Here is a 26,813-nt window from a genome sequence, read left to right as displayed (position 1 = left end):
CTCTGTATGTGTGTGTGTGTGTGTGTGTGTGTGTGTGTGTGTGTGTCTGTCTGCCCTGTTTTTTTTTTTTTGTTTTTTTTTGTATTTTGTCTTTAATAAAACCGATTAAAAAGAAAACGGAAGTACACTTGGTGAGCAGCCTGGGGGAGGAACAGACGGAGGAGAACGACAGTTCTAGCCGGACACAGATTCGATGACACTGCAGCGTCCGGCAGCAAAACAGACCCGACCAGACTGGACACTTTGTGAATGAATGAGCCCCGAACCCGTCTGTTATCACGCAGGCTAATAAGCTAACAAGCTAACAGAGTCATTAGAACACAAGGTAACAAGCTAACCGGCTAATAGGCTAGCAGGCTAACAGTTAGCAGCGTCCTTCGCTGCGTCTCAGCAGCAGAAAACACAGTCCGGATCCAGCAGAGGACTGCACCTCTGATCCGGACCCGGCAGCATGCAGGCGGAGTTTCGGGCTCCGCGGAAACGCACGCGGGTGCAGGAGGAGTACGAGGCTCCGCTACCGATGAGCCGCAGCCTGGAAGAGGCGAGCCACTTCCGGGCGGAGCTCATCAACCAACACGTGCTGGTCTGTCACCCGGACCACATCCAGAAGATCCACAACCAGGTCTGAGATTGTAACAAAACAAGTTCACATGATGTTAAACGAGAGGTCTGTGCCACGAAGCGGGATGTGAAGTTAGCGAGGTAACTGAAGGGTTAACTCTGGGTTTCAGTCCTACGAAGCTGGTTCTCTTTGCACCGGGATAAATAACCATGGTAACTGATGCTGAACAGCTGACCTGGGCCCTATTTCAGAAAGCAGGATCAGTGAAACTCTGAGTTTGTTCAGCCTGAGATGAAACCCTGAGTCAGTTACTATGGCAACACTCTGTGAAGCTAACCTGCTGAGTCACAGGTTTGCTTCATGTCAGCCTGAGGCTGAGCGTGTAGCAGGAAGTAGAAACATGGCGTGTCCTTTAGTGAATGAAGTGGTGGAGGTTGAGGCCCAGTGTATTCAGAGGCTGTTGTGTAAGGAGAAGGTGATTAGAGCCTGTTTGGATGTCTCCCTGGAGGAGTGTCTATATGAAAGATACTGTTTGACCTCACACTCTATCATTTATCTAACAATCTGTTCCACCCACATATATCACATATTACACATCCTGGATTTACATTATCATCACAGCACATTTTATGCATTGTCCTTTGATTCTTTTCTTTATAACATCAGAGACACTGAACACATCAGAGAGACAGCGGTTTGTCGGCCCGTAAGAAAAGTGTCTCTGGCTCTGAAAAGACTTTGGACCCTTGTTGTGGTTTTCCCTGGACATAAATCACAATCCATTATTAAAGTAATTACCACGGAGCATCGGTGGCTCAGTGGATGGAGCAGACGCTCAGCTCCTGATGCAGCGGCCGCGGGTTCAAACCCAGCCTGCTGTCCTGTGCTACATGTCGTTCCCTCTCTCCCCATAACGTTATGCTGTCCTGACATTAAAGGCAACAAAAGCCCAAAAATAATGTTTAAAAAAAGAACTGCAGGTTTGTCAGTGTTGATGAGAAATGAATCTACGTGGACACATGATGCAGTGATTCATTAATACTTTTCATATATTCAAAGACTCTACGGTGTAACTGGCTCATTGATGGGACTCAACATCCCATAATAGCTCCATGTGAGAATAAAGGAGATTACATGAAGTCATTTCACAGCAGTTAAATGAACCTCAGCCTAATATTGACAGAATGAAGTCAGTAGAAACAAAACTTTTACCAGTCTGTTTAATATCTGTGTGTTTGATGTTGAGTTTGTGCCCAGTGTGTTTGGGCTCCATCACATTACAGCTGAATAACTTATATTCAAATATATGAACACTGTTAAGATAGAAACATGTTTCTGTATGTTAGACACGTGACCTCATCACATGACATCACATCACCTCACATATGAACACGCTCTGCAGGCTGTTCTCATCACACCTCACTCTGTTTGTTGAGCCTGCTTCCTGAAATAGGGCCCTGCTCCGGTGCAGGTTAACTTCAGGTTAAAGGATCACAGCCTATTGACACCCCGACCTCTGACCAATCAGATCACTGAAGAAAAAAGTATCCATGGACAAAAGTGTGGCGTGACAGGTAAAACAGAGGAGCCTGTATGTTGTTATAGGTCAGTTAGAATAATTTCATATTTCTACTGGTTTTAAAAAAGAGTTTCTAAAAAAGACAGAGATTATTTACACACTAAACACATGATTTGAAATTATGCAAAGTTTATTTTAGCCTGCAGTGATAGTGCTGCTTCTTTTACTCTCTGATTCATCACTGCAGCTCAACATAACATGAGACGACTTCCAGTTATGGCAGCGAGTTAGGCAGACGCTTTCCTTGAGTCTCTGACTAGCACTACAATATACACCCTGTGTAAGTCCTGAATTGCACGCAGAGGAACAAAGAAGGCGACCCGGGGTTGCCTCGGGAGGCGAAGGAGAAGAAAATAACAACAAGAGCAAAAGCTGAAAGTTTGTTGAACCCTCAAACACCAGTAACAAGGTTGACGCCAGCTAGCAACAAAATACAAGCTAACACAGAACAGGCGGTGCCAGCCGATGACAGCAACAAGTTTAGGAAGATGGACAAGGCCACACTCTCTGATGAAGCTACCCAACAAGAAGCATGCGCTCAACAGCAGGATGCTGTACTTCTAGCCATCAGTTCTCTCAAGGCACAAAGTCGAGGCACAAGGAAGTTATCAACGGCATCACACACATCAGAGCAGATTTAGACGCACTCGGGGCGGCTAACCACAGCTGAAAGCCGCATCAGTGAAACAGAGGACGCTACAATACAGCTCACATATAAGTTTACCGACCTGGAAGCTAAGGTGAGATCGCTCACTGAGAAGAATGAAGACCTGGAGAATCGCTCATGGCGCTCCAACCTGCGCCTCATCAGCCTGCCGGAAAATGCAGAAGGAAAGGATGCTGAGGCTTTCCTGGAGGGATGGCTCCCCGATGTCCTTGGCGCTGAGAATTTCCCCACACCTGGACAGATCGAAGGAGTGCACCGCATCCCAGGGGGTCCATCAAAATCTACACGCCCTCCTCCATTCCCCAGACCTTAGAGACAACTGAAAGACAATTTAATAACTGTCACCACCTTCTATAGATAATTAGAAAATTCACATAATTTTCAGGGTTCAGCCTGTGCACTTACTTTTAATACATTTAAGCACTGATGTAAGTAACTGAAATATATGCACTATATATACAGAGGCAGTAAACAATAGTGTAATCCTAGTAGTTTGAGTTGTGAGCAGTCTGACCTGAAAGCAGGCTATTTTTTTATTATTGTTTTTTCTTTTCGGGGCTATTAAGTTCTGCCATTATATACAATTTAATTTTTCAAAGAAATTTTGCAGTAACAAATGGGTTACTAAACAACTAAGTCTAATGTTTAGGGACAAAGGGTAGCAAAAGTGAGTTAATTTTGTTTATTGCTGCTCCTCTAGCAGGAGCAATAAGAGCCCAGGGAGTTGGTATAATAAATTAGTTTGGACTGTAGAATTCAAAGGCAGTCCTTAGGTAGTTGCTGTAGAGGTTAATTAGGGGCTGCCAGGACCCTATTGTTATCTTGCATGTTCTTCTTCTTCTTCTTCTTCTTCTGAGGAAATCATACTTCCCATGTGCGAAAACTCACCAAACTTTGCACAAAGGTCCAGTCTCATGTCAGATTGCCTCAGCTGCAAAAACAGGCCAATAGTCCTGATGGTGGCGCTACAGCAAGCCTCTAAAGTTCAAAATTTTGAAAATTCACAACAAATCAACCATACGTGCTACAACTTCACAACTTTCATCAAACTGTAGCTCTAATACTGAAGAAACTTTTATACATTTAAACCTATTAAAAATTACGAAGTCCATCTCTCTGTTTTTTTCAAAAACTGTAAAACTTGTTAAACCTATCTCCTCCCACAATTTTTGCTCAATTGACACCAAACTTGCTACAGAGCATCTTTAGACTGTCCTACACAAACGATCCACACAGATTTTTGATTTATCAAAAATTGAGCCTACAGTGCATCAAAATGTTTGACTGTAAACGGTACTGTAAACATATACATGCAAATTCTTGCTAAATACATTTTCAATGTTCATTAAAAAAAAAGACAAAATTTTGGAGTCATGGTAGATGATGTTTGGAAAATATCAGAATTTTATCTCAAAAACTGAATTTTTTTTTACAGCATTTTGAATTTCGCTCTAATGTGAACAATTGGAGTCAATGTAAAAATGGCAATTTTAAACATCAGTTTTTCACTTATGGAGCCAATAAATCATTGTTAAAAACAAATTACCAACATCTCCATGCTGTCTAGATGCAATTTAATTTTGATTTAATTTAATTTTATATACAGTACAGGCCAAAAGTTTGGACACACCTTCTCATTCAATGCGTTTTCTTTATTTTCATGACTATTTACATTGTAGATTCTCACTGAAGGCATCAAAACTATGAATGAACACATGTGGAGTTATGTACTTAACAAAAAAAGGTGAAATAACTGAAAACATGTTTTATATTCTAGTTTCTTCAAAATAGCCACCCTTTGCTCTGATTACTGCTTTGCACACTCTTGGCATTCTTTCCATGAGCTTCAAGAGGTAGTCACCTGAAATGGTTTCCACTTCACAGGTGTGCCTTATCAGGGTTAATTAGTGGAATTTCTTGCTTTATCAATGGGGTTGGGACCATCAGTTGTGTTGTGCACAAGTCAGGTTAATACACAGCCGACAGCCCTATTGGACAACTGTTAAAATTCATATTATGGCAAGAACCAATCAGCTAACTAAAGAAAAACCAGTGGCCATCATTACTTTAAGAAATGAAGGTCAGTCAGTCGGAAAATTGCAAAAACTTTAAATGTGTCCCCAAGTGGAGTCGCAAAAACCATCAAGCGCTACAACGAAACTGGCACACATGAGGACCAACCCAGGAAAGGAAGACCAAGAGTCACCTCTGCTTCTGAGGATAAGTTCATCCGAGTCACCAGCCTCAGAAATGGCAAGTTAACAGCAGCTCAGATCAGAGACCAGATGAATGCCACACAGAGTTCTAGCAGCAGACCCATCTCTAGAACAACTGTTAAGAGGAGACTGCGCGAACCAGGCCTTCATGGTCAAATAGCTGCTAGGAAACCACTGCTAAGGAGAGGCAACAAGCAGAAGAGATTTGTTTGGGCCAAGAAACACAAGGAATGGACATTAGACCAGTGGAAATCTGTGCTTTGGTCTGATGAGTCCAAATTTGAGATCTTTGGTTCCAACCGCCATGTCTTTGTGAGACGCAGAAAAGGTGAATGGATGGATTCCACATGCCTGGTTCCCACTGTGAAGCATGGAGGAGGAGGTGTGATGGTGTGGGGGTGTTTTGCTGGTGACACTGTTGGGGATTTATTCAAAATTGAAGGCACACTGAACCAGCATGGCTACCACAGCATCCTGCAGCGACATGCCATCCCATCCGGTTTGCGTTTAGTTGGACGATCATTTATTTTTCAACAGGACAATGACCCCAAACACACCTCCAGGCTGTGTAAGGGCTATTTGACCAAGAAGGAGAGTGATGGAGTGCTGCGGCAGATGACCTGGCCTCCACAGTCACCGGACCTGAACCCAATCGAGATGGTTTGGGGTGAGCTGGACCGCAGAGTGAAGGCAAAGGGGCCAACAAGTGCTAAACACCTCTGGGAACTCCTTCAAGACTGTTGGAAAACCATTTCAGGTGACTACCTCTTGAAGCTCATGGAGAGAATGCCAAGAGTGTGCAAAGCAGTAATCAGAGCAAAGGGTGGCTATTTTGAAGAAACTAGAATATAAAACATGTTTTCAGTTATTTCACCTTTTTTTGTTAAGTACATAACTCCACATGTGTTCATTCATAGTTTTGATGCCTTCAGTGAGAATCTACAATGTAAATAGTCATGAAAATAAAGAAAACGCATTGAATGAGAAGGTGTGTCCAAACTTTTGGCCTGTACTGTACTTTATTAATCCCCAAGGGGAAATTCAATTTTTCACTCTGTTGCAGGTCCGAACACACACATACACAAACTGCACCTATACATGCACTAAGTGGAGAGATGTCAGAGTGGGCTGCCCATGACAGGCGCTCCGAGCGGTTGGGGGGTTCGGTGCCTTGCTCAGGGGCACCTCGGCAGTGCCCAGGAGGTGAACTGGCACCTCTCCAGCCACCAGTCCACGCTCCATATTTTGGTCCGGACAGGGACTTGAACAGGCGACTCGCCGGTTCCCAACCCAAGTCCCTATGGACTGAGCTACTGCCGCCCCCAATTTGTGTATTTTTGGATTTTTGTCTTAATAACTGAATTTTTGACAGCCGTTTGAAATCTGCCTTTACACACTAACAGCTGCTGTCTTGCACACAGGTGACTGGCTTAGTCAATTTGTGAAGCTACATGTGACATTTCTGTTTGCCAATTAGCTCAGTGAGATAGAGGATGGTTCTTGGTGTTGAAGATTGTGAGTTCAAGCCTCAGCTCGTGCAACATTTCCATATGAGAAATCTACCCAAACTTTGCACAAAGGTCCAGTCCCATGCCAGATGTCCTCAACTGGAAACACAAGACAATAGTCCTGATGGTGGCGCTACAGCAGCCTCTGAAGTTCAAAACTGTGAAAATTCATAACAAATCAACCATATGTGCTACAGCTTTGGGACTTTCACTTTGAAATGTGCTTTTCCATGGCATGGATGGCTGCTGTCTGGCACTCTGATGCTTGGCTTAGTCAGTCTGTGAAGCCACACATGAACTGTCACTTGCCAGTTAGCTCAGTGAGATAGAAGACGGACCTCAGTCTCAGAAGTTGTGAGTTCAAGCCTCAGCTAAGGCAGCACGGACGTTCTAATGTGAAAGTCCTATGTTCAGGCATCATGCTATGTGGATTAGAGACTACCAAGGTTAAAATAATTATGATCCGGGCAGTTTTGCAGAGAAACAAATACTCTTTATCAACACTTTTCCCTGTTATCCCTCGTCTCTTTTCCCTGTTTATTTGGCTTAGCTATCAGTCAATATGCAGAGTCTATCCAGTAGCTACTTTTACATTTTAAAAAATGTTTTCATCTTTGTCACCATGGATAATGTTTAGCTTTAAGCTAGATCAGGCCAGTTTGTTCATAATTGCTAGCAGTTAATGTTATTCTTACTTTCTTGTTCTTGAGTTTTTTCTTTCCTTTGTATATTATGAGTCTGATCACTTCAGCCACTCATCCACAATTTGAAGGGCATGCCATAATTATATGATGTAACTTCTATGTTGTGATATGCTTTGTTTTAGTGTGTGTGTATTACATTTTTCACATGGGCTTTTACATATACCACACATTCAGTGTTTTATGATGAAATAGATTATGCCTTCTTAAAGTTATAGTTGGTAATCCTGTTCAGAAACACTTCTTGTTATACTGGGTAAAATGGTCCTTCATCCTGAGAGTAGTCAATACATAATGTGTTCAGAAAAAGAAATGAAAAAAAATCTGACCTCTGTTGCAGCTGCAGGCCTGTAAAAACTCTGACCAATCCCTGCCATTCGGTGCGAATGGAAAGAACCTATCAGATGCCTTCATGTCTCATCCTGCCCGAGCCCCCCCCCCGTCCCTCCCTCCCTCCTCCCTGCATGCACTCATCACGTGTCACCGTTGCCGGAAATATTCAGCACACTGCTCAGCAGAAATACCGAGTTAGCAGGAGTTTGCTGAACAATGGCAGAGAAAATGCAGCCAAAAGTACCACTTCCAGCGTTACCCCACTAAACAGGCTGAGAAAAGAAAGTCAGAGGCAGAAAAGGCTGCTACGAAAAAGGCTTTGGATAAAGTGAGAAGACAAACCAGGAGGGAGGGGGAGGAGGGGACGTACCTTAGAGGAGGTGCCGCTTTCAAATCTTGCCAGCTCTCCAACATTACCAACTATTGCTTTAAGCACTTGGGATCAAAAATTGGGTTTCTCCAGGAGACACACTTAACTTCAGGTGAGGTTATCAGATTGAGGAGAAGATGGCAAGGACAGATCTTTGCAGCTAATTTTACATCCCGGGCCAGGGGTGTGGTAATTCTAATTCATAAATCTATCCCTTTTCACCTAAGTGCCACCACGCTTGACCCTGGAGGTAGGTTTATTATTCTACAGGGTAATTTATTTGGCCAACATCTCAATTTAGTAAATGTCTACGGCCCTAATAGAGATGATCCACCGGGCTACCTATCAATATCTACAAGACCTTTAAAGATAAACTGCTGCCTCCTTTTTTAGAAATGCTTGAGGAGGCATTCAGAACAAATTCTCTGCCACCTTCTCTTTCCAGAGCCCTTATTACAAATATCTTGAAGCCTGGTAAACCACCATCTAAATGTGAATCATACCGTCCCATATCACTTTTAAATTCACACACTAATCTTTTAGCCAAAGTCATCGCCATGAGGTTAGAACGATGCTTGCCAGACCTTACACATGTAGATCAAAATGGATTTATAAGAGGCAGGCAGGCATTTCAAAATTTGACAAGGGTGCTCAATATTATACATACTGAAAGGAGAGCCCAGACACAGCCATTATATCCCTCGACTCCGACAAGGCCTTTGACAGGGTGGAATGGCCATATATCTTTTTGCAACATTGCCCAGATTTGGCCTTGGAGGAAATATCATTAAATACTACTGTACAGCAACCCCAGTGCAGAAGTTATGACCGACACCATTATATCCAACCCTTTTAATCTGTCCAGGGGTACGCGCCAGATGATGATGATAACTAACTCTACTTGGAATAATTAACACCCCAGACTCAGACTGACTCTGCTTTACCTGCCATATGATAGAGGAGGGCTCCAAGTTCCAAACCTTCTCTGGTACTATTGGGCAGCCCAGATTAGAGCAGCTATGCATTGGTTCTCGGACAATGCTGCAATACCCTGGGTCACAATAGAACGCACCACGACATCTCTTTTACCCCCAAAACCTATACTTGTATTCTGACACATTGAAAAACTTGTTAAAAAGTACCCATAATCCATTTTTCCAGAATACAATAAGAGTCTGGTATAGGCTACAAGCACACCTAAATATTGACTCAGATTTATCATATTTTACAGCAATATGTGGATTCTCTCCAGGCAGAGCTGATCCTGGCTTTAGGCTGCGGACAGAGAGAGGGATTAGCAAAGTTATGGATATGTATGATGATAATGATGTACTTTCTTATTTTACTTTTTATTAGTTTTGTGTTAACGAGTACACATCATACATTCACAAAATAACTAAAACCAACACACCTGTAGGTGAGAGGGTTCTCTACACATCACTGAATTATGACAAAAATAAACTGACCTGTGACAATGTGAGCACCGCCTATACACATACAGTCAGTATACAGCTGATGTGGATTTCATTAGAATGAATATAATGGTACCATTAAAACAAACAAACAAAATGAAATTAATCGAAATGAATAAAATGAATCCCCCCCCACCCTCTCCCAGCCGTCAGTCAAACAAATGCACTGAGAAACAGTAATAGTTAATTAACAGGTTTTAGTTTCCAGTCCCGGATTGTCCATTCCTGATTTGTGTTAAAAATGGTTCCCAAATTTCTGCGTAAATATCTATCTTACCATTTATTTTATATATTAATTGTTCATATGAAGCTGTTTCTGTTAATGCATTGAGCCATACAGAGTAGGTCGGGTTATTTTTTCCTGCCCAGTGCCTCAATATGACTCTTTTAGAAGTGGTGAGTGCTACCTTTAGCCACTGTGCTTTTTTGTCATTTATTCTCGTTTCCTTTCATACTATTCAGGAGATATAACGCGGGATTAAGATTGATATTTGTACCTAGACTGTCTATGATCTTTTCTGTAACCCTCTGCAAGTAGGCAGTTAAATTGGGGCAGTAAAGGAACACGTGGAGAAGATCTCCTTTATCTGTTTTGCAGCGCCAACAGAGGTTTGACTCACTCAACCCAAGTCTATTCATCCCCACTGGTGTCCAGTATAGTCTACTGAATATTTTAAACTGCATGAGTTTGGACCTAGGATCTCTCATTGGACTTAGCATCTCCCCAGTCAATCTGCTCGATTCTTCCTCCTCATAAGTTATTCCCAAGTCTCTTTCCCACACAACCTTTAAGCCTGTTGTATTACCCTTAAAGCCACTAATAAGATGATGATAATGATGTACTTTATAGTTTTAAGGATTTACAAAAAAACTATAACATTCCTTCAAAACATTTTTCAGATACCTGCAAATAAGAAGTTACATTTTAACAGCACTTAAAGAGTCCTCTGGTATACCTCCTCTGTCTAGCCTTGAAAAAGCTGTATTAGATCATCTTCAAGGCTGTGGCCAGGTTTCCCGTTTGTATAAAATGACTGTAGCTAAATCCAAAGAATCCTCAGATAACAAAGGACTGCCATGGTCTAGTGACCTAGAGGTAGAGATCTCTGAAAATTACTGGAAAAGAGTCTGTCAAGATGCACAGAGCCAGACAATCAATACCAGATTTAAGCTTATACAATTCAAATGGATTATACGTATATCAATCAATTCAATTTTAATCAATCAATTTTATTTATAAAGCCCAATATCACAAATCACAATTTGCTTCACAGGGCTTTACAGCATACGACATCCCTCTGTCCTTATGACCCTCACAGCTGATCAGGAAAAACTCCCCAAAAAAACCTTTAACGGGGAAAAAAAAACGGTAGAAACCTCAGGAAGAGCAACTGAGGAGGGATCCCTCTTCCAGGACGGACAGACGTGCAATAGATGTCGTACAGAACAGATCAGCATAATAAATTAACAGTAATCCATATGACACAATGAGACAGAGAGAGAGAGAGAGAGAGAGATGCAGGTAATAACAGTAGCTTACAACAACATTATTGAAAGTAATAATATTATAGTTGTAGTTCTGGCTACTGTGGTACAATATGTTGAAAGTATGTATTAATATCTGGCAGTATACATGTGTGACAATAGTCATATGTGTATAATAACAGTAGAAGTATGACTAATGACTAATGATGGCAGCAGCAGCAGGAGGCATCTGGCAGGACCACGGCAGCAGCACAACCACACACGTCACGCTGTCCAGGCACCGCTGTGATATGAGTTAATCTGAGAGACAGTGGAGCATCCAGTGACATCCAGAATGGCCGAGTTAGCAAGATGCAGTAATAGAATACGAGAGAGAGAGAGAGAGAGAGAGAGAGAGAGAGAGAGAGAGAAGGAGAGAAGGTGCCCGGTGTATTATAATGGGGGTCCTCCGGCAGACTAGGCCTAAGTCAGCCTAACTAGGGGCTGGTACAGGGCAAGCCTGAGCCAGCCCTAACTATAAGCTTTATCAAAGAGGAAAGTCTTAAGTCTAGTCTTAAATGTGGAGACGGTGTCTGCCTCCCGGACCGTAACAGGAAGATGATTCCACAGGAGAGGAGCCTGATAGCTGAAGGCTCTGGCTCCTGATCTACTTTTGGAGACTTTAGGGACCACGAGTAACCCTGCGTTCTCAGAGCGCAGTGTTCTGGTGGGATAATATGGCACTATGAGCTCTCTAAGATATGACGGAGCTTGACCATTTAGAGCTTTATAAGTTAACAGTAGGATTTTAAATTCAATTCTGGATTTTACAGGGAGCCAGTGCAGAGAAGCTAAAACAGGAGAAATATGATCTCATTTCTTAGTTCCTGTTAGTACACATGCTGCTGCATTCTGAATTAGCTGGAGAGTTTTTAAGGACTTATTAGAGCTACCTGATAATAGAGAGTTACAGTAATCCAGCCTTGAGGTAACAAAAGCGTGGACCAATTTTTCTGCATCTTTTCGGGTCAGGATAGGCCTAATTTTCACAATATTACGCAGATGAAAAAATGCAGTCCGTGAGGTTGGTTTTAATTGAGAATTAAAAGACAAATCTTGATCAAATATTACTCTGAGGTTTCTTACAGTAGTGCTAGAGGTCAGAGCAATGCCATCTAGAGAAACTATGTCATCAGATAAAGAGTCTCTGAGTTGTTTGGGGCCAAGAACAATAAGTTCAGTTTTGTCTGAATTTAACATCAGGAAATTGGTGCTCATCCAAGTTTTTATGTCTTTAAGGCAGTTATGGAGTTTAGTTAATTGATTACTTTCTTCTGGCTTCATCGATAAATACAACTGAGTATCATCTGCATAACAATGGAAATTTATAGAGTGATTTCTAATGATGTTACCTAAAGGAAGCATAGATCAGGCGATTGTGGAATCTGTGATTCCACAATCGCCTGATCTGACAGAGTGACCATCAGAACGGACATAAATGTTGTGTAGTGTCAACCCGGCGTAACACACCTGTGATTCATCAGAATAACATGAGACATCTGTATGATGTGAACCAGGATAAAAAATAATCATCATCACCACACAGCTCAGTGACACCTGATGGTAATCTCAGTCTCGGCTGACGGTGAATTTTTGGAGAGTGATTTAATGTTCCTGTTGATCACAGATTGTCGTTTACATCACACTAACAGTTTCATCACATATGAAGCTCCTCATTCATTCATTCATTCATCGTTCTGATGACGTCACTCATCATTAACAGCCCCGCCTCTTTCACACGAACATGCTTGTCGCTGACATGAAAACCCAGAGCTGGCTGAACTGGTTGGAACCAGCTGTGTAGTAACTGGTTATCAGACGGACCATGTGACGGGTTAGTCAGACAGATAACCACAAGGTATCCTCGGTAAGATGAACTGGGGTCAGAGTTCAGACCTCAGGTGACGGTCTCGTCTTGTTTCAGGGTTACTTCGGTAAAGGCATCCTGTCCAGAGCCAGACCGGACCACAGCATCTCTGACCAATGGGAGCGTGAGTTTACACCCAAACTGTGACATCATCCTCAATCTGGTCCAATCACTTCTGTTCCTGCAGTCAGCTGATCTCTGTTTCTGTTATAGATCATGCAGGTCTGTTTCTACCTGTCATCTCACAGTCCAGGTGAGTGACATCACATCCTGTCTGTTCATGTGTTGACATCACATCCTGTCTGTTCATGTGCTGACATCACATCCTGTCTGTTCTCATGATGACATCATAAATGAGGTTCCTGTGTATCACTGAAGAAACACTTTTTACATCCCCCCCACCCACAGGTATGATGAGCTCCTCAGGTGGGCGGGTGCGGCTCTCTCTGCTCAGGGATTGGATGAAGCAGCTGTCAGTCAAACCCTGCTCAGCCTCTCTCAGCCAGTAGAAATAGCAGAAGTGAGGAGGGAGGTGGGGGGAGGGTTGGAGGATGGACAGAAGGGGGCAGGGGCAGGGCCAGGACCAGAGGGTGGAGCCTGTCCCCACACAAAGAGGCAGCGGCCGTGTTCAGAGGCGGAGCCTGAGGCAAAGAGGAGCTGCAGGTAGAGACATGGGTTCATCCCAATACCAGATTTCACATCCACGTTTCCCTCACTTGCATCGCTTCCTTGCATCTTAGCTCCGCCCTCATAGGACAAGAGGGAGAGATGTGAGAATGAAACACGAGGAGAGGAAAAACAAGGAAATATGTCTTTAGAGAAATAAGACATTGATGAGATGTTATATATACATATATAATGATGGTTATCACATAATGTTATACACTGCTCAAAAAAATAAAGGGAACACTAAAATAACACATCCCAGATCTGAATGAATGAAAAATTCTTATTAAATACTTTGTTCTTTACATAGTTGAATGTGCTGACAACAAAATCACACAAAAATTATCAATGGAAATCAAATTTATTAACCCACGGAGGTCTGGATTTGGAGTCACACTCAAAATTAAAGTGGAAAAACACACTACAGGCTGATCCAACTTTGATGTAATGTCCTTAAAACAAGTCAAAATGAGGCTCAGTAGTGTGTGTGGCCTCCACGTGCCTGTATGACCTCCCTACAATGCCTGGGCATGCTCCTGATGAGGTGGCGGATGGTCTCCTGAGGGATCTCCTCCCAGACCTGGACTAAAGCATCCGCCAACTCCTGGACAGTCTGTGGTGCAACGTGGCGTTGGTGGATGGAGCGAGACATGATGTCCCAGATGTGCTCAATTGGATTCAGGTCTGGGGAACGGGCGGGCCAGTCCATAGCATCAATGCCTTCGTCTTGCAGGAACTGCTGACACACTCCAGCCACATGAGGTCTAGCATTGTCTTGCATTAGGAGGAACCCAGGGCCAACCGCACCAGCATATGGTCTCACAATGGGTCTGAGGATCTCATCTCGGTACCTAATGGCAGTCAGGCTACCTCTGGGGAGCACATGGAGGGCTGTGCGGCCCCCCAAAGAAAGGCCACCCCACACCATTACTGACCCACTGCCAAACCGGTCATGCTGGAGGATGTTGCAGGCAGCAGAACGTTCTCTGCGGCGTCTCCAGACTCTGTCACGTCTGTCACATGTGCTCAGTGTGAACCTGCTTTCATCTGTGAAGAGCACAGGGCGCCAGTGGCGAATTTGCCAATCTTGGTGTTCTCTGGCAAATGCCAAACGTCCTGCACGGTGTTGGGCTGTAAGCACAACCCCCACCTGTGGATGTCGGGCCCTCATACCACCCTCATGGAGTCTGTTTCTGACCGTTTGAGCACATGCACATTTGTGGCCTGCTGGAGGTCATTTTGCAGGGCTCTGGCAGTGCTCCTCCTGTTCCTCCTTGCACAAAGGCGGGGGTAGCGGTCCTGCTGCTGGGTTGTTGCCCTCCTACGGCCTCCTCCACGTCTCCTGATGTACTGGCCTGTCTCCTGGTAGCGCCTCAATGCACTGGACACTACACTGACAGACATAGCAAACCTTCTTGCCACAGCTCGCATTGATGTGCCATCCTGGATGAGCTGCACTACCTGAGCCACTTGTGTGGGTTGTAGACTCCGTCTCATGCTACCAATAGAATGAAAGCACCGCCAGCATTCAAAAGTGACCAAAACATCAGCCAGAAAGCATAGGAACTGAGAAGTGGTCTGTGGTCACCACCTGCAGAACCACTCCTTTATTGGGGGTGTCTTGCTAATTGCCTATAATTTCCACCTGTTGTCTATTCCATTTGCACAACAGCATGTGAAATTGATTGTCAATCAGTGTTGCTTCTTAAGTGGACAGTTTGATTTCACAGAAGTGTGATTGACTTGGAGTTACATTGTGTTGTTTAAGTGTTCCCTTTATTTTTTTGAGCAGTGTATATACATACAGTACAGGCCAAAAGTTTGGACACACCTTCTCATTCAATGCGTTTTCTTTATTTTCATGACTATTTACATTGTAGATTCTCACTGAAGGCATCAAAACTATGAATGAACACATGTGGAGTTATGTACTTAACAAAAAAAGGTGAAATAACTGAAAACATGTTTTATATTCTAGTTTCTTCAAAATAGCCACCCTTTGCTCTGATTACTGCTTTGCACACTCTTAGCATTCTCTCCATGAGCTTCAAGAGGTAGTCACCTGAAATGGTTTCCACTTCACAGGTGTGCCCTATCAGGGTTAATTAGTGGAATTTCTTGCTTTATCAATGGGGTTGGGACCATCAGTTGTGTTGTGCCGAAGTCAGGTTAATACACAGCCGACAGCCCTATTGTCAAAAGTTTGGACACACCTTCTCATTCAATGCGTTTTCTTTATTTTCATGACTATTTACATTGTAGATTCTCACTGAAGGCATCAAAACTATGAATGAACACATGTGGAGTTATGTACTTAACAAAAAAAGGTGAAATAACTGAAAACATGTTTTATATTCTAGTTTCTTCAAAATAGCCACCCTTTGCTCTGATTACTGCTTTGCACACTCTTGGCATTCTCTCCATGAGCTTCAAGAGGTAGTCACCTGAAATGGTTTTCCAACAGTCTTGAAGGAGTTCCCAGAGGTGTTTAGCACTTGTTGGCCCCTTTGCCTTCACTCTGCGGTCCAGCTCACCCCAAACCATCTGGATTGGGTTCAGGTCCGGTGACTGTGGAGGCCAGGTCATCTGCCGCAGCACTCCATCACTCTCCTTCTTGGTCAAATAGCCCTTACACAGCCTGGAGGTGTGTTTGGGGTCATTGTCCTGTTGAAAAATAAATGATCGTCCAACTAAACGCAAACCGGATGGGATGGCATGTCGCTACAGGATGCTGTGGTAGCCATGCTGGTTCAGTGTGCCTTCAATTTTGAATAAATCCCCAACAGTGTCACCAGCAAAACACCCCCACACCATCACACCTCCTCCTCCATGCTTCACAGTGGGAACCAGGCATGTGGAATCCATCCGTTCACCTTTTCTGCGTCTCACAAAGACACGGCGGTTGGAACCAAAGATCTCAAATTTGGACTCATCAGACCAAAGCACAGATTTCCACTGGTCTAATGTCCATTCCTTGTGTTTCTTGGCCCAAACAAATCTCTTCTGCTTGTTGCCTCTCCTTAGCAGTGGTTTCCTAGCAGCTATTTGACCATGAAGGCCTGATTGGCGCAGTCTCCTCTTAACAGTTGTTCTAGAGATGGGTCTGCTGCTAGAACTCTGTGTGGCATTCATCTGGTCTCTGATCTGAGCTGCTGTTAACTTGCCATTTCTGAGGCTGGTGACTCGGATGAACTTATCCTCAGAAGCAGAGGTGACTCTTGGTCTTCCTTTCCTGGGTCGGTCCTCATGTGTGCCAGTTTCGTTGTAGCGCTTGATGGTTTTTGCGACTCCACTTGGGGACACATTTAAAGTTTTTGCAATTTTCCGGACTGATTGACCTTCATTTCTTAAAGTAATGATGGCCACTCGTTTTTCTTTAGTTAGCTGATTGGTTCTTGCCATAATATGAATTTTAACAGTTGTCCAATAGGGCTGTCGGCTGTGTATTAACCTGACTTCTGCACAACACAACTGATGGTCCCAACCCCATTGATAAAGCAAGAAATTCCACTAATTAACCCTGATAAGGCACACCTGTGAAGTGGAAACCATTTCAGGTGACTACCTCTTGAAGCTCATGGAGAGAATGCCAAGAGTGTGCAAAGCAGTAATCAGAGCAAAGGGTGGCTATTTTGAAGAAACTAGAATATAAAACATGTTTTCAGTTATTTCACCTTTTTTTGTTAAGTACATAACTCCACATGTGTTCATTCATAGTTTTGATGCCTTCAGTGAGAATCTACAATGTAAATAGTCATGAAAATAAAGAAAAACGCATTGAATGAGAAGGTGTGTCCAAACTTTTGGCCTGTACTGTATATATATAATCAGACAGTTATCACATAATGTTATATATACATATATAATGATACAGTTATCAGTAACAAAGCAGACAGACAGACAGACTGTCTGACAGACAGACAGGTTCTCTGACTGACTGACAGACAGACAGGCTTTCTGACAGACATACAGGTTCTCTGACTGACTGACTGACAGACAGACAGGCTCTCTGACAGACAGACAGGTTCTCTGACAGAAAGTCGTTTGGTTCTTTTCTTGTTCAGATTTTTAACTCGAATCAGAAAACAAATCAAATATCAAACTTGTCAGTAACACACTGAGTTTAATCTCTAATGTGTCTTCACTCACAGTCATGTTGTGATGTATCAGATCAGTCCGATCAGCTGTCCAATCAATAACTCATATCCAATCAGGAGGTCTGTCGGTCAGTGAAAGACTTCAGTGAAGGCTGCACTCGTGTATCCTTGCTTCCCTCTCCTCTGAAAGCCTCCTCTCTCCTCGACTCCTCGACTCCTCCAAGTGCATTTAACAAACTGACACGTTCCATACTACAAGATGGCGAGTCTTGATCAGTTCCTGGGTCAAGTGATCGAGGACAGAGGACGGAGGAGTCAAGGGGGGACATTGGGATGAACCCGTTGTCTCCTCCACCACCAGACTCCACTAAAAAAAAATGACGATTTAAAATTTAATGTTTGTTTTAACAAAAGAAATGTAGAAATTAAAACTTAATTATTTTTAATAAACTCTTTGATGTTCCAGGCCCAGTATTTCAAAGTGATCTGATAGGATTATCCTGGCCGGATTGGATTAAATTCTGATCCGATCTGAAAACTGGGTATTTCAATACAGATCAAGAGGATCCTGATCCTGAGGATCAGAATTCAGATCTGGTAATCCAATCCTCCCTTTAATCCAGATAAAGGCTGCATTTGGGTGTTTCAAAAGTTAAGGCAGAGATCTGGATCTATTTGATACCAAATTTCAGGATTATTTGGATCCCGCCTCAGAGGTGGATTTGACAAAGCCTCAGCTCCACTTCTCCTAGATATTGTTACTCAGGATGTTCATTACACTTAATCTAAATTAGTGTTTTAGTTGTAAGTAATTTCAAGCATAGAAAAACATTGTTTGGCCATACTTCATGAAACTGCTGTAAATAAGAGTAACAAATACAGACCTATTTCTCAACGTCTAGTTTCACCTAACATTGTAACTTGTTTGTACCAAAACATCCAACATATGTTTGTGGTCAGACAAAGGCAAGGAAATGCAAAGCAAATTTATTTGTATCGCACATTCTTTTCTTTACAGAGAGTGACAGAAACAACACAGGGATTAACATAATAAGCACATGGCAGTTCAAACAAAGTATTAAAAAAGCAATTAGAAACAAAATGTAAATCTAAATAGTGTCACAGTCCCTAAAGACTGCTCACAGGTCTGAGGTGAGCTTCTTTTCCAGAAGTTTTGTCTTCAATTCTGTCTCTCTCTCTGCTGAAGCAGCATCAGCTTGAGCTGCTCATCAGCCAATTCAATTTGTCTCTCCGCCCTCTCAGTCTCCATTCTCTGTCAGGAATCCACAATAATCACAGTCATTGTTTAAGTACAGAAAAGCACATCACCATCATTACTGTAGCATACCAAAACTCGATCCTCTGACATTTCTGAATGAACTGCATAATTCATACTAGTTCTGTGTATTTTTCCTATACTGCAGCAGTCTGCTCTGTACACATGTAAAAAAAATATTAAGTAAAGTCCGCTGTGTTGGCAATAACATAACGTTGAACTCTGAACAGGTTGGTGTTTAAAGAGTTCGTGTATGACGTACTTCAGATTAATTCCCTTTTAAATTAAGCCATAGACCGCAAAATACACCAGCAAAGCCAGCTACCTCGCTAGCCTGCTAGCTACTTAACATGCAAGTCAATGGAGCCGCGTTAGCTACCGTTAGCATGACCTCAGCTCAATTAGAGATCGTAGGTGACAATTCAAATAGTTGGCTCACATGAGATGGTGGGTGGCCTTCGTATGGTCTTAAAAACGCTACACATTAGGTAACGGTATACCTACATTTTGATGTCAAAGCTGTGCTACCAACTGCTCCTTTAGTGAAGCAGTCCGCCATGTTTCAGATCCGGGGGCGGAGTTGTGAGATTTGGAAATCCCTATCCAGTCAGATTGGGATCAAAGTGATCCACCCTGCCAATGTTTTGAAATACCCAGATAAAGTCAGCAGGATCACCTTGATCCCTGACTGAGAACAGGAGGATTTCATAATCCGGATAATTCTGATCCAGATTACAAGTTTTGAAATACTGGGCCCTGATGTTCTCGGCTCATCTTACTGTCTCAAATTAATTTTCTGTCCTCTGATGGAGGTCTCAGAGTCTCAGAACTGTTTCAGGTGTAGACCGTCAGTCTGTCTCCTCTGTCAGCAGGACGGGTGAAGGTGGGCGGAGTTTTTGCTGCTCACAGACTTCCTGTTTCTGTTCTCAGGTTGAACCCACGAGACCTGAACCTGGACCACAGTACAGATCCCAGCTCAGACCAGGACCTTGATCCTGATCCTGACTCTGACTCTGATCCTGGTCCTGGTCCTGGTCCTGACTCTGACTCTGACTCTGACTCTGATCTTGGTCCTGGTCCCGGTCCCGGTCCTGGTCCTGGTCCTGGCTCTGATCCTGGTCCTTTGGTTCCAGGTCCTGGTTTTGTCCTGGTGGTCTCTGACAGTGAGGTGAGTCGTTAGTGTTTCGGTGTGAAGCTCCGACACAAACAAACAAACAAACAAAAGTAAAAGCTTGTGTTTAGTTGTTGGGGCTCAGCTGAAGGTCTGTCCCTCTGCTGAAGGTCTGTCAAACTCAAGGGCCCTGTTTTTACTCCTCAGTAACATTACTCAACCTCCGGACTCTCTTCCTCCACAGATGTACTCTACTGCCTTTTGTAATACCCTTCCATCCTTTTTTACTGCTAAAATTCATAACATCCATCAGCAACTTTCTCCTAGCTCCTCTCACAATTCATCTTCCTTATTTCCCTCTGTGTCCCCTTCCCAGTCACTCTCAGCATTTGCTCTACCTTCCGTTTTCGAAACCACTAGTCTGATCAAAAAATCCAAATCATCAACCTGCCAGTTAGATCCCCTTCCAACTACTCTTGTTAAAGCCACCGTTCCCTTTCTGGCCCCTCTCATCACGGACATAATCCATTCTTCCCTCACCACTGGAATTGTTCCTTCACCCCTCAAAACAGCTGCTGTCACCCCAATACTCAAGAAACCTGGCGCAGATCCCAATAACCACAATAACCTCCGTCCCATCTCCAATCTTCCATTTCTCTCAAAGATACTTGAAAAAACTGTTGCCTCTAAGCTCCATTCCCACCTTTCCCGCAATAATCTTTTTGATCAATTCCAGTCCGGTTTCCACCCTCTCCACAATACTGAAACGGCACTTCTCAAAATCACCAACGATCTCCTCCTGGCAGCCGATTCCGGTCTCCTATCCATCCTCATCCTGCTTGACCTGAGTGCGGCATTTGACACCATCTCACACACCACCATCCTGGACGGACTCCTCTCTATTGGCATCACACACACCCCTCAACTGGTTCAAATCCTACCTCTCCGGCTGCTCTCAGCTCATCCAACTCAAATCATTCACATCACAACCACTTCCAGTCACCACAGGTGTGCCCCAGGGCTCTGTCCTGGGGCCCCTGCTATTCATCATTTACTTACTTCCCCTTGGCTCATACACGGATGACACCCAGCTCCATATTTCCACCAAACCCGACTCCACCCTCCCGCCTTCCTCCCTCACTGACTGCCTCTGTGAAATAAAATCCTGGTTTTCATCCAACTTCTTCAAATTAAACAGCGGCAAAACAGAAATTCTACTCATTGGCACTAAAACCACCCTATCCAAATCCCCCAGTTTCACATTATCTATTGACAACTCTTCCATTTCTCCTTCCCCACAGGTCAAGAGTCTGGGTGTCATCCTCGACAGCACACTTTCCTACACTTCTCATATCAACCACATAACCTGGTCAGCTTACTTCCATCTCCGCAACATCAACCGCCTCCACCGCTCTCTCACACAGCTGCTATTCTGGTCCACAGTCTCGTCACCTCCTGGCTTGACTACTGCAACTCCCTCCTGTTCGGTCTTCCACAAAAAACTCTCCATAAACTACAACTGGTACAGAATTCAGCAGCTCGTATCATCACAAGGACCCCATCCACTCACCACATTACACCCGTCCTGCAGCAGCTCCACTGGCTCCCCATCACACACCGTATCCAATACAAGATTTTACTGCTCACCTTCAAGGCCATTCACAACCTCGCCCCTCCATACCTGTCTGACCTCCTCCACATTGCTACACCCGCACACACACTCAGATCCTCTTCCTCCATCCACCTCTCCGTTCCCCCGCCCACCTGGCTACCATGGGGAGCACAGCATTCAGCCACTCTGCTCCCCAGCTCTGGAATTCACTCCCCCCTGACCTCCGCAACACCACATCTGTCAATCTGTTCAAATCCAAACTCAAAACACATCTGTTCAGACTTGCCCATTCCACCTGATCAAATGCACTATGTTCTTACACTGTCTTAGTGTCTTCCCTTCTATTTTAATGTATTTGTATGATGTTTTGTATGCTGTGTGTCTTGTTTGATGTATGCTTTTTTATCTTTGCTGTAAGGCGACCTTGAGTGGCTTGAAAGGCGCCCTAACAAATAAAATGCATCATTATTATTATTATTATTATTATTATTATTATTATTATTAAGTACCTTGGTATCACATTAGACACGAATCTCACATTTAAGAAACACATCAAAAAAGTGGCCAACATGATAAGATTCAGCCTGCAAAATTTCAAACAAATCAGGCCCCTCATCTCGTCTGATGCTGCTAAATCTGATCTCCACTGCATGATTCTGTCTCATATTGAGTACTGTTTTGTGATATGGTCGTTTGCTGGAGTCACCACACTGAAACTTATTGAACAACTCTACAAAAAAGCCATCAAGGTATTCGCCACAAAAACATATTCCTCACATCACTGTCCAATTCTTGCGAGGTACAATTTATTGAGTTTTGAACATTTTAAAACTTTTAAATACAGCTGCCTCATCTATAAAACCCTCAACGGGCTGGCTCCTCCCCCTCTGGAGGACTTTTTTAAACGGACAGACAACACGCTCAGTACCAGATCTGCCTCCAGAGGGGACTGCAAGGTGCAGTTCAGACGAACCTCTATAGGCCGAAATTCCCTTACTGTAAAGGGCAGTGCAGGTTGGAACGGTCTCCCAACCTCAATCAGAGACAGTCCCACTCTCACTACTTTTAAAAAACAACTTTAAGGATGGCTATTGACTCATCAAATCTGCACCCATGAATGACTCATTGATCAGCCCTCTCATACAGTCTCTACTGTAGCCCCTTGTTGAATCTACTGTATAACTGCTGCTAATATTGTTGTGCACTTTATATGTTGTTGATTTAGCTGTTATATATGGTATGTCTGTCTGTCTGTCTTTTAATGTGAGGACTACGGATGGAAATTAGCTTCTAGCTAAATCCGGCATATTTACATGACGTCATGTATTTGTACCGATTATTCATTAATATGCACTGTCCTCTTCAAATAAAGTGAAATTGAAATGGAAGGTCTGTCCCTCTGAGTCCGGGTCTGTCCCTCTGAGTGCGGGTCTGTCCCTCTGAGTGCGGGTCTGTCCCTCTGACAGAAGGAACACACGGTGGACACACAGGTGACGCAGAGGGGACACACAGGGGGCAAAGGGGACACACAGGGAACAGAGGAGACACACAGGGGACAGAGGGGGGACACACAGGGGACAGAGGAGACACACAGGGGGCAAAGGGGACACACAGGGAACAGAGGAGACACACAGGGGACAGAGGGGGGACACACGGGGCAAAGGGGACACACAGGGGACAGAGGAGACACACAGGGGACAGAGGAGACACACAGGGGACACACCGGGGACAGAGGGGGGACACACGGGGCAAAGGGGACACACAGGGGACAGAGGAGACACACAGGGGACACACAGGGAACAGAGGAGACACAGGGGACACAGAGGGAACAGAGGAGACACACAGGGGACACACAGGGGACAGAGAAGACACACACGGGGCAAAGGGGACACACAGGGAACAGAGGAGACACACAGGGGACAGAGTAGACACACAGGGGACACAGGGAACAGAGGAGACACACAGGGGACACACAGGGGACAGAGGGGACACACAGGGAACAGAGGAGACACACGGGGACACACAGGGAACAGAGGAGACACACGGGGACACACAGGGGACAGAGGAGACACACGGGACACACAGGGAACAGAGGAGACACACACGGGACAGAGGAGACACACACGGGGCAAAGGGGACACACAGGGAACAGAGGAGACACACAGGGGACACAGGGAACAGAGGAGACACACAGGGGACACACAGGGGACAGAGGAGACACACAGGGGACACACAGGGAACAGAGGAGACACACAGGGGACACACAGGGGACAGAGGAGACACACAGGGGACACAGGGAACAGAGGAGACACACAGGGGACACACAGGGAACAGAGGAGACACACAGGGGACACACGGGACAGAGGAGACACACGGAACAAATCAATTGATGATGTCATAAAATCTGTCTGTGACTTTCCCGACAGACATGACACACAGGGGACAGATGTGACACACAGGGGACAGACATGACACACAGGGGACAGATGTGACACACAGGGGACAGACATGACTCACAGGGGACAGATGTGACACACGGGACAGAGGGGACACACAGGGGACATACAGGGGACAGAGGGGACACGTAGGGGACATACAGGGGACACACAGGGGACAGAGGGGACATACAGGGGGCAGACAGGGGACAGAGGGGACACACAGGGGACAGAAGGGACACACAGGGGACAGAGGGGACTCACTGCACCAGATGAAACAACCCATTATCACATACGACACTCGTCATTCACGATCCACGCGACACCGTACGACGCTGCGTCGGGCTGTAACCACGCTGATGTCATGGAGTCTGAACGCGACATGAAAGTAGCAGCACTGTCTGATCACTGACTAAAATAAAGTTTGTATAATTTCAAATCCTGTTAAAATCATGAGTTCAGTGTGTGAACGATCAAGACTCTGGACTTGTGTCCATGAATACTTTTGTCTTCAGAGGTCAGTGTGTTTTGTATAATGTAAATACTTTGTGTGTGTGTGTGTGTACAGGTGTGCGGGGAGGTCCGACAGGTGCGGCAGTCTCCTGTCTCCGTCTCAGAGTACCTGCAGCTCAGTCTGGAGGAGGTAACACCATCACATGTTCATATTACCCATGAGTCTTTGCTGCTATTGCCATAGAGGCGGAGTCAGAGAGTATGTAAAGATGGGTGCCATGACTTACATACAGGTGATCACACCTGTACCAAGACAACATGTAAGGGGCTTGGCTTTCATCAGCTGTCCCTGGACACCTGGACAGCATAGGGGGCGTGGCCTTCATCACCTGTACCAAGACAACATGTAGGGGGTGTGGCCTTCATCACCTGTACCAAGACAACATGTAGGGGGTGTGGCCTTCATCACCTGTACCAAGACAACATGTAGGGGGTGTGGCCTTCATCACCTGTACCAAGACAACATGTAGGGGGTGTGGCCTTCATCACCTGTACCTGTCTGTCTGTCCCTCCAGGCCTTCTTCCTGGTCTACAGTTTGGGCTGTCTGTCTGTCTACCTGCACCAGGTGACCGTCTGTCGTTTACTTTGACTTCCTACTTCTACATTTGGATTTCCTCCTTTAATGACCTCATCGTGTCTTGTCCTGTGATTGGTCAGGAGCCGCTGTCAGTCCTCCAGCTGTGGAGGAAGTTCCGTTCCCTGCGGCCCGACTTCGTCAGCTCGTTCTCAGCCTATCAGCACTGTCGAAGCAGGGGGTGGATCCCAAAAGGAGGGGGTGGGGCCAAGTATGGCGTCGACTTCAGTAAGACACATGCACGCGCGCACACACACACACACACACACGCACACACACACAGAGGTGTGTTCCATTTCAGGCTCCTCCCCTGGGGGCATGGTCTATAGGACACAACTGTCAGAGACCACCTGACCAGTCCCTTGAGCCTCCTTTGGTCTATGGTTTACACTTCTCTGTTTGTTTTCAGTGTTGTACAGGAAGGGACCGCCTTTCTACCACGCCAGGTAACACACTCACACACACACACACACACACAGGTGATTTTGTTTCTGTGACCTTGTGAGGACCCTGAGCCGCCGTCTTCATCACGTTAAAAAGTATTCCTCGTTTGTTTTCTGACCTTCAGCTCCATCTACAAACTGTCCCTTCTCTCTTCCCCTAGTTATTCGGTGGTAGTTGAACGGGTTGATGATGCGTTCAGGGGCTCTGCGTTGCGTCCATTTTCGTGGCGTTCTCTAGCGGCTCTCAGCAGGATCACCTCCAACGTCTCCAAGGTAACAAGTGGTGGTGGTGTGATGTCATCAGGTGAGATTAGAATCAGGTTAGTGATGTCACTGTGTTTGTTTTCCAGGAGCTGATGTTGTGTTACATCATCTATCCAGCCGACCAATCAGAAGCCGAGCTAGACTCACCTGTCTGTCTGAGCAGGCTGAAGGTTCAGGTACCTGATCAATAATAATCAATAAGTCTGATCGGTTCTGAAATGTTTTCATCATGTATCAGAGAAAAACTTCAGTCAAAATCAATCAGTGATCAATGAAGGGATCCATCAGCTGATCGGTGTCATTGATTTTCTCTCAACAGGAAGTGATCGTTAGCAGGTGGGTTTCCTCCAGAGAGCGAGCTGAGCAGGAAGACTTCTGATTGGCTGACAGGAGACTGGAAACTGATGATGTCACAGAGACTCAACCATTGTCAATTGAAGAGTCAGAAACATTCAACCTTTATTTAAATGTGAATCATTGACAGTGATGAACGACTAGTTCTGATGACATCACACACTTCCTGCAAGACGTGACATCACAGACTTCCTGCAGGACGACAAGATTTGGCTTCATGGGAGACTCTTTAAATCTGAATGTTTACAAAGAACGTGTGGACATGTGGACAGAGGGAAATGTTTCCGTGTGTTGGGTGAGAAAATAAATGTGAAATTTAAAAGATAAAAACACACATGTCAACAATCACTGTGACACATCTGAGACAACATGATGAACCGCAGATGGTTTATGGCAGAGGACAGAAACACAGCAGTTTAACATGTTAGAGCTAACAGGACTAAAGCTAACAGAGCTAAAGCTATCAGAGCTAAAGCTAGACTCACAAGTCAGTCTTTAGACGCTTTGCTTAACTAAAGACTGATGACTTTCTCCCTGATTTTGTGTTTAGATGGGCGGATACAATTTTAGAGTTTAAAAAAACTCCCTACATTGCAGAACCAATAGTAAATCCGCAGGGCGGTCCTTCAGTGGCTCACTGAACTCTTGTGCTCGTAAACATAGTCAGA

At 44.5% G+C, this 26,813-nt stretch overlaps 1 protein-coding gene across 3 annotated transcripts; it reads left to right on the top strand.

Annotated features, from left to right (window-relative positions):
• Positions 1–117: 117 nt before the first annotated feature.
• On the top strand, positions 118–26,475 carry tsen2 (TSEN2 tRNA splicing endonuclease subunit). 3 transcript variants are annotated; one of them, XM_033626511.2, is made up of 12 exons: positions 122–622; positions 12,857–12,923; positions 13,013–13,052; positions 13,208–13,462; positions 19,769–20,006; positions 24,565–24,639; positions 25,025–25,075; positions 25,168–25,312; positions 25,494–25,530; positions 25,689–25,800; positions 25,878–25,967; positions 26,111–26,475. In XM_033626511.2, the coding sequence occupies exons 1-12, from the start codon at positions 452–454 to the stop codon at positions 26,168–26,170; spliced, it is 1,341 nt and encodes a 446-aa protein (XP_033482402.2). In that variant the 5' UTR covers positions 122–451; the 3' UTR covers positions 26,171–26,475. The 3 variants fall into 3 exon arrangements, with proteins under 3 accessions (XP_033482403.2, XP_033482402.2, XP_033482404.1); XM_033626513.2 differs by lacking the exon at positions 13,208–13,462; XM_033626512.2 differs by lacking the exons at positions 24,565–24,639; positions 25,025–25,075; positions 25,168–25,312; ... (2 more) ...; positions 25,878–25,967; positions 26,111–26,475 and adding an exon at positions 21,251–22,949 and having other exon boundaries at positions 118–622.
• Positions 26,476–26,813: the final 338 nt, after the last annotated feature.

The sequence above is a fragment of the Epinephelus lanceolatus genome, chromosome 1, assembly GCF_041903045.1.
Source record: "Epinephelus lanceolatus isolate andai-2023 chromosome 1, ASM4190304v1, whole genome shotgun sequence".
Taxonomy (NCBI): Eukaryota; Metazoa; Chordata; class Actinopteri; order Perciformes; family Serranidae; genus Epinephelus; species Epinephelus lanceolatus.
This window is presented reverse-complemented; position numbering and strand designations above follow the sequence as displayed.

Excerpts from the sequence above, each read along its gene's own strand:
- tsen2 (XM_033626511.2), top strand. The coding sequence starts at position 452 with ATGCAGGCGGAGTTTCGGGCTCCGCGGAAACGCACGCGGGTGCAGGAG. Across the intron at positions 623-12,856 it reads TCCAGAAGATCCACAACCAG|GGTTACTTCGGTAAAGGCAT; the intron begins GTCTGAGATTGT and ends GTCTTGTTTCAG. Across the intron at positions 25,076-25,167 it reads TGTCTGTCTACCTGCACCAG|GAGCCGCTGTCAGTCCTCCA; the intron begins GTGACCGTCTGT and ends GTGATTGGTCAG.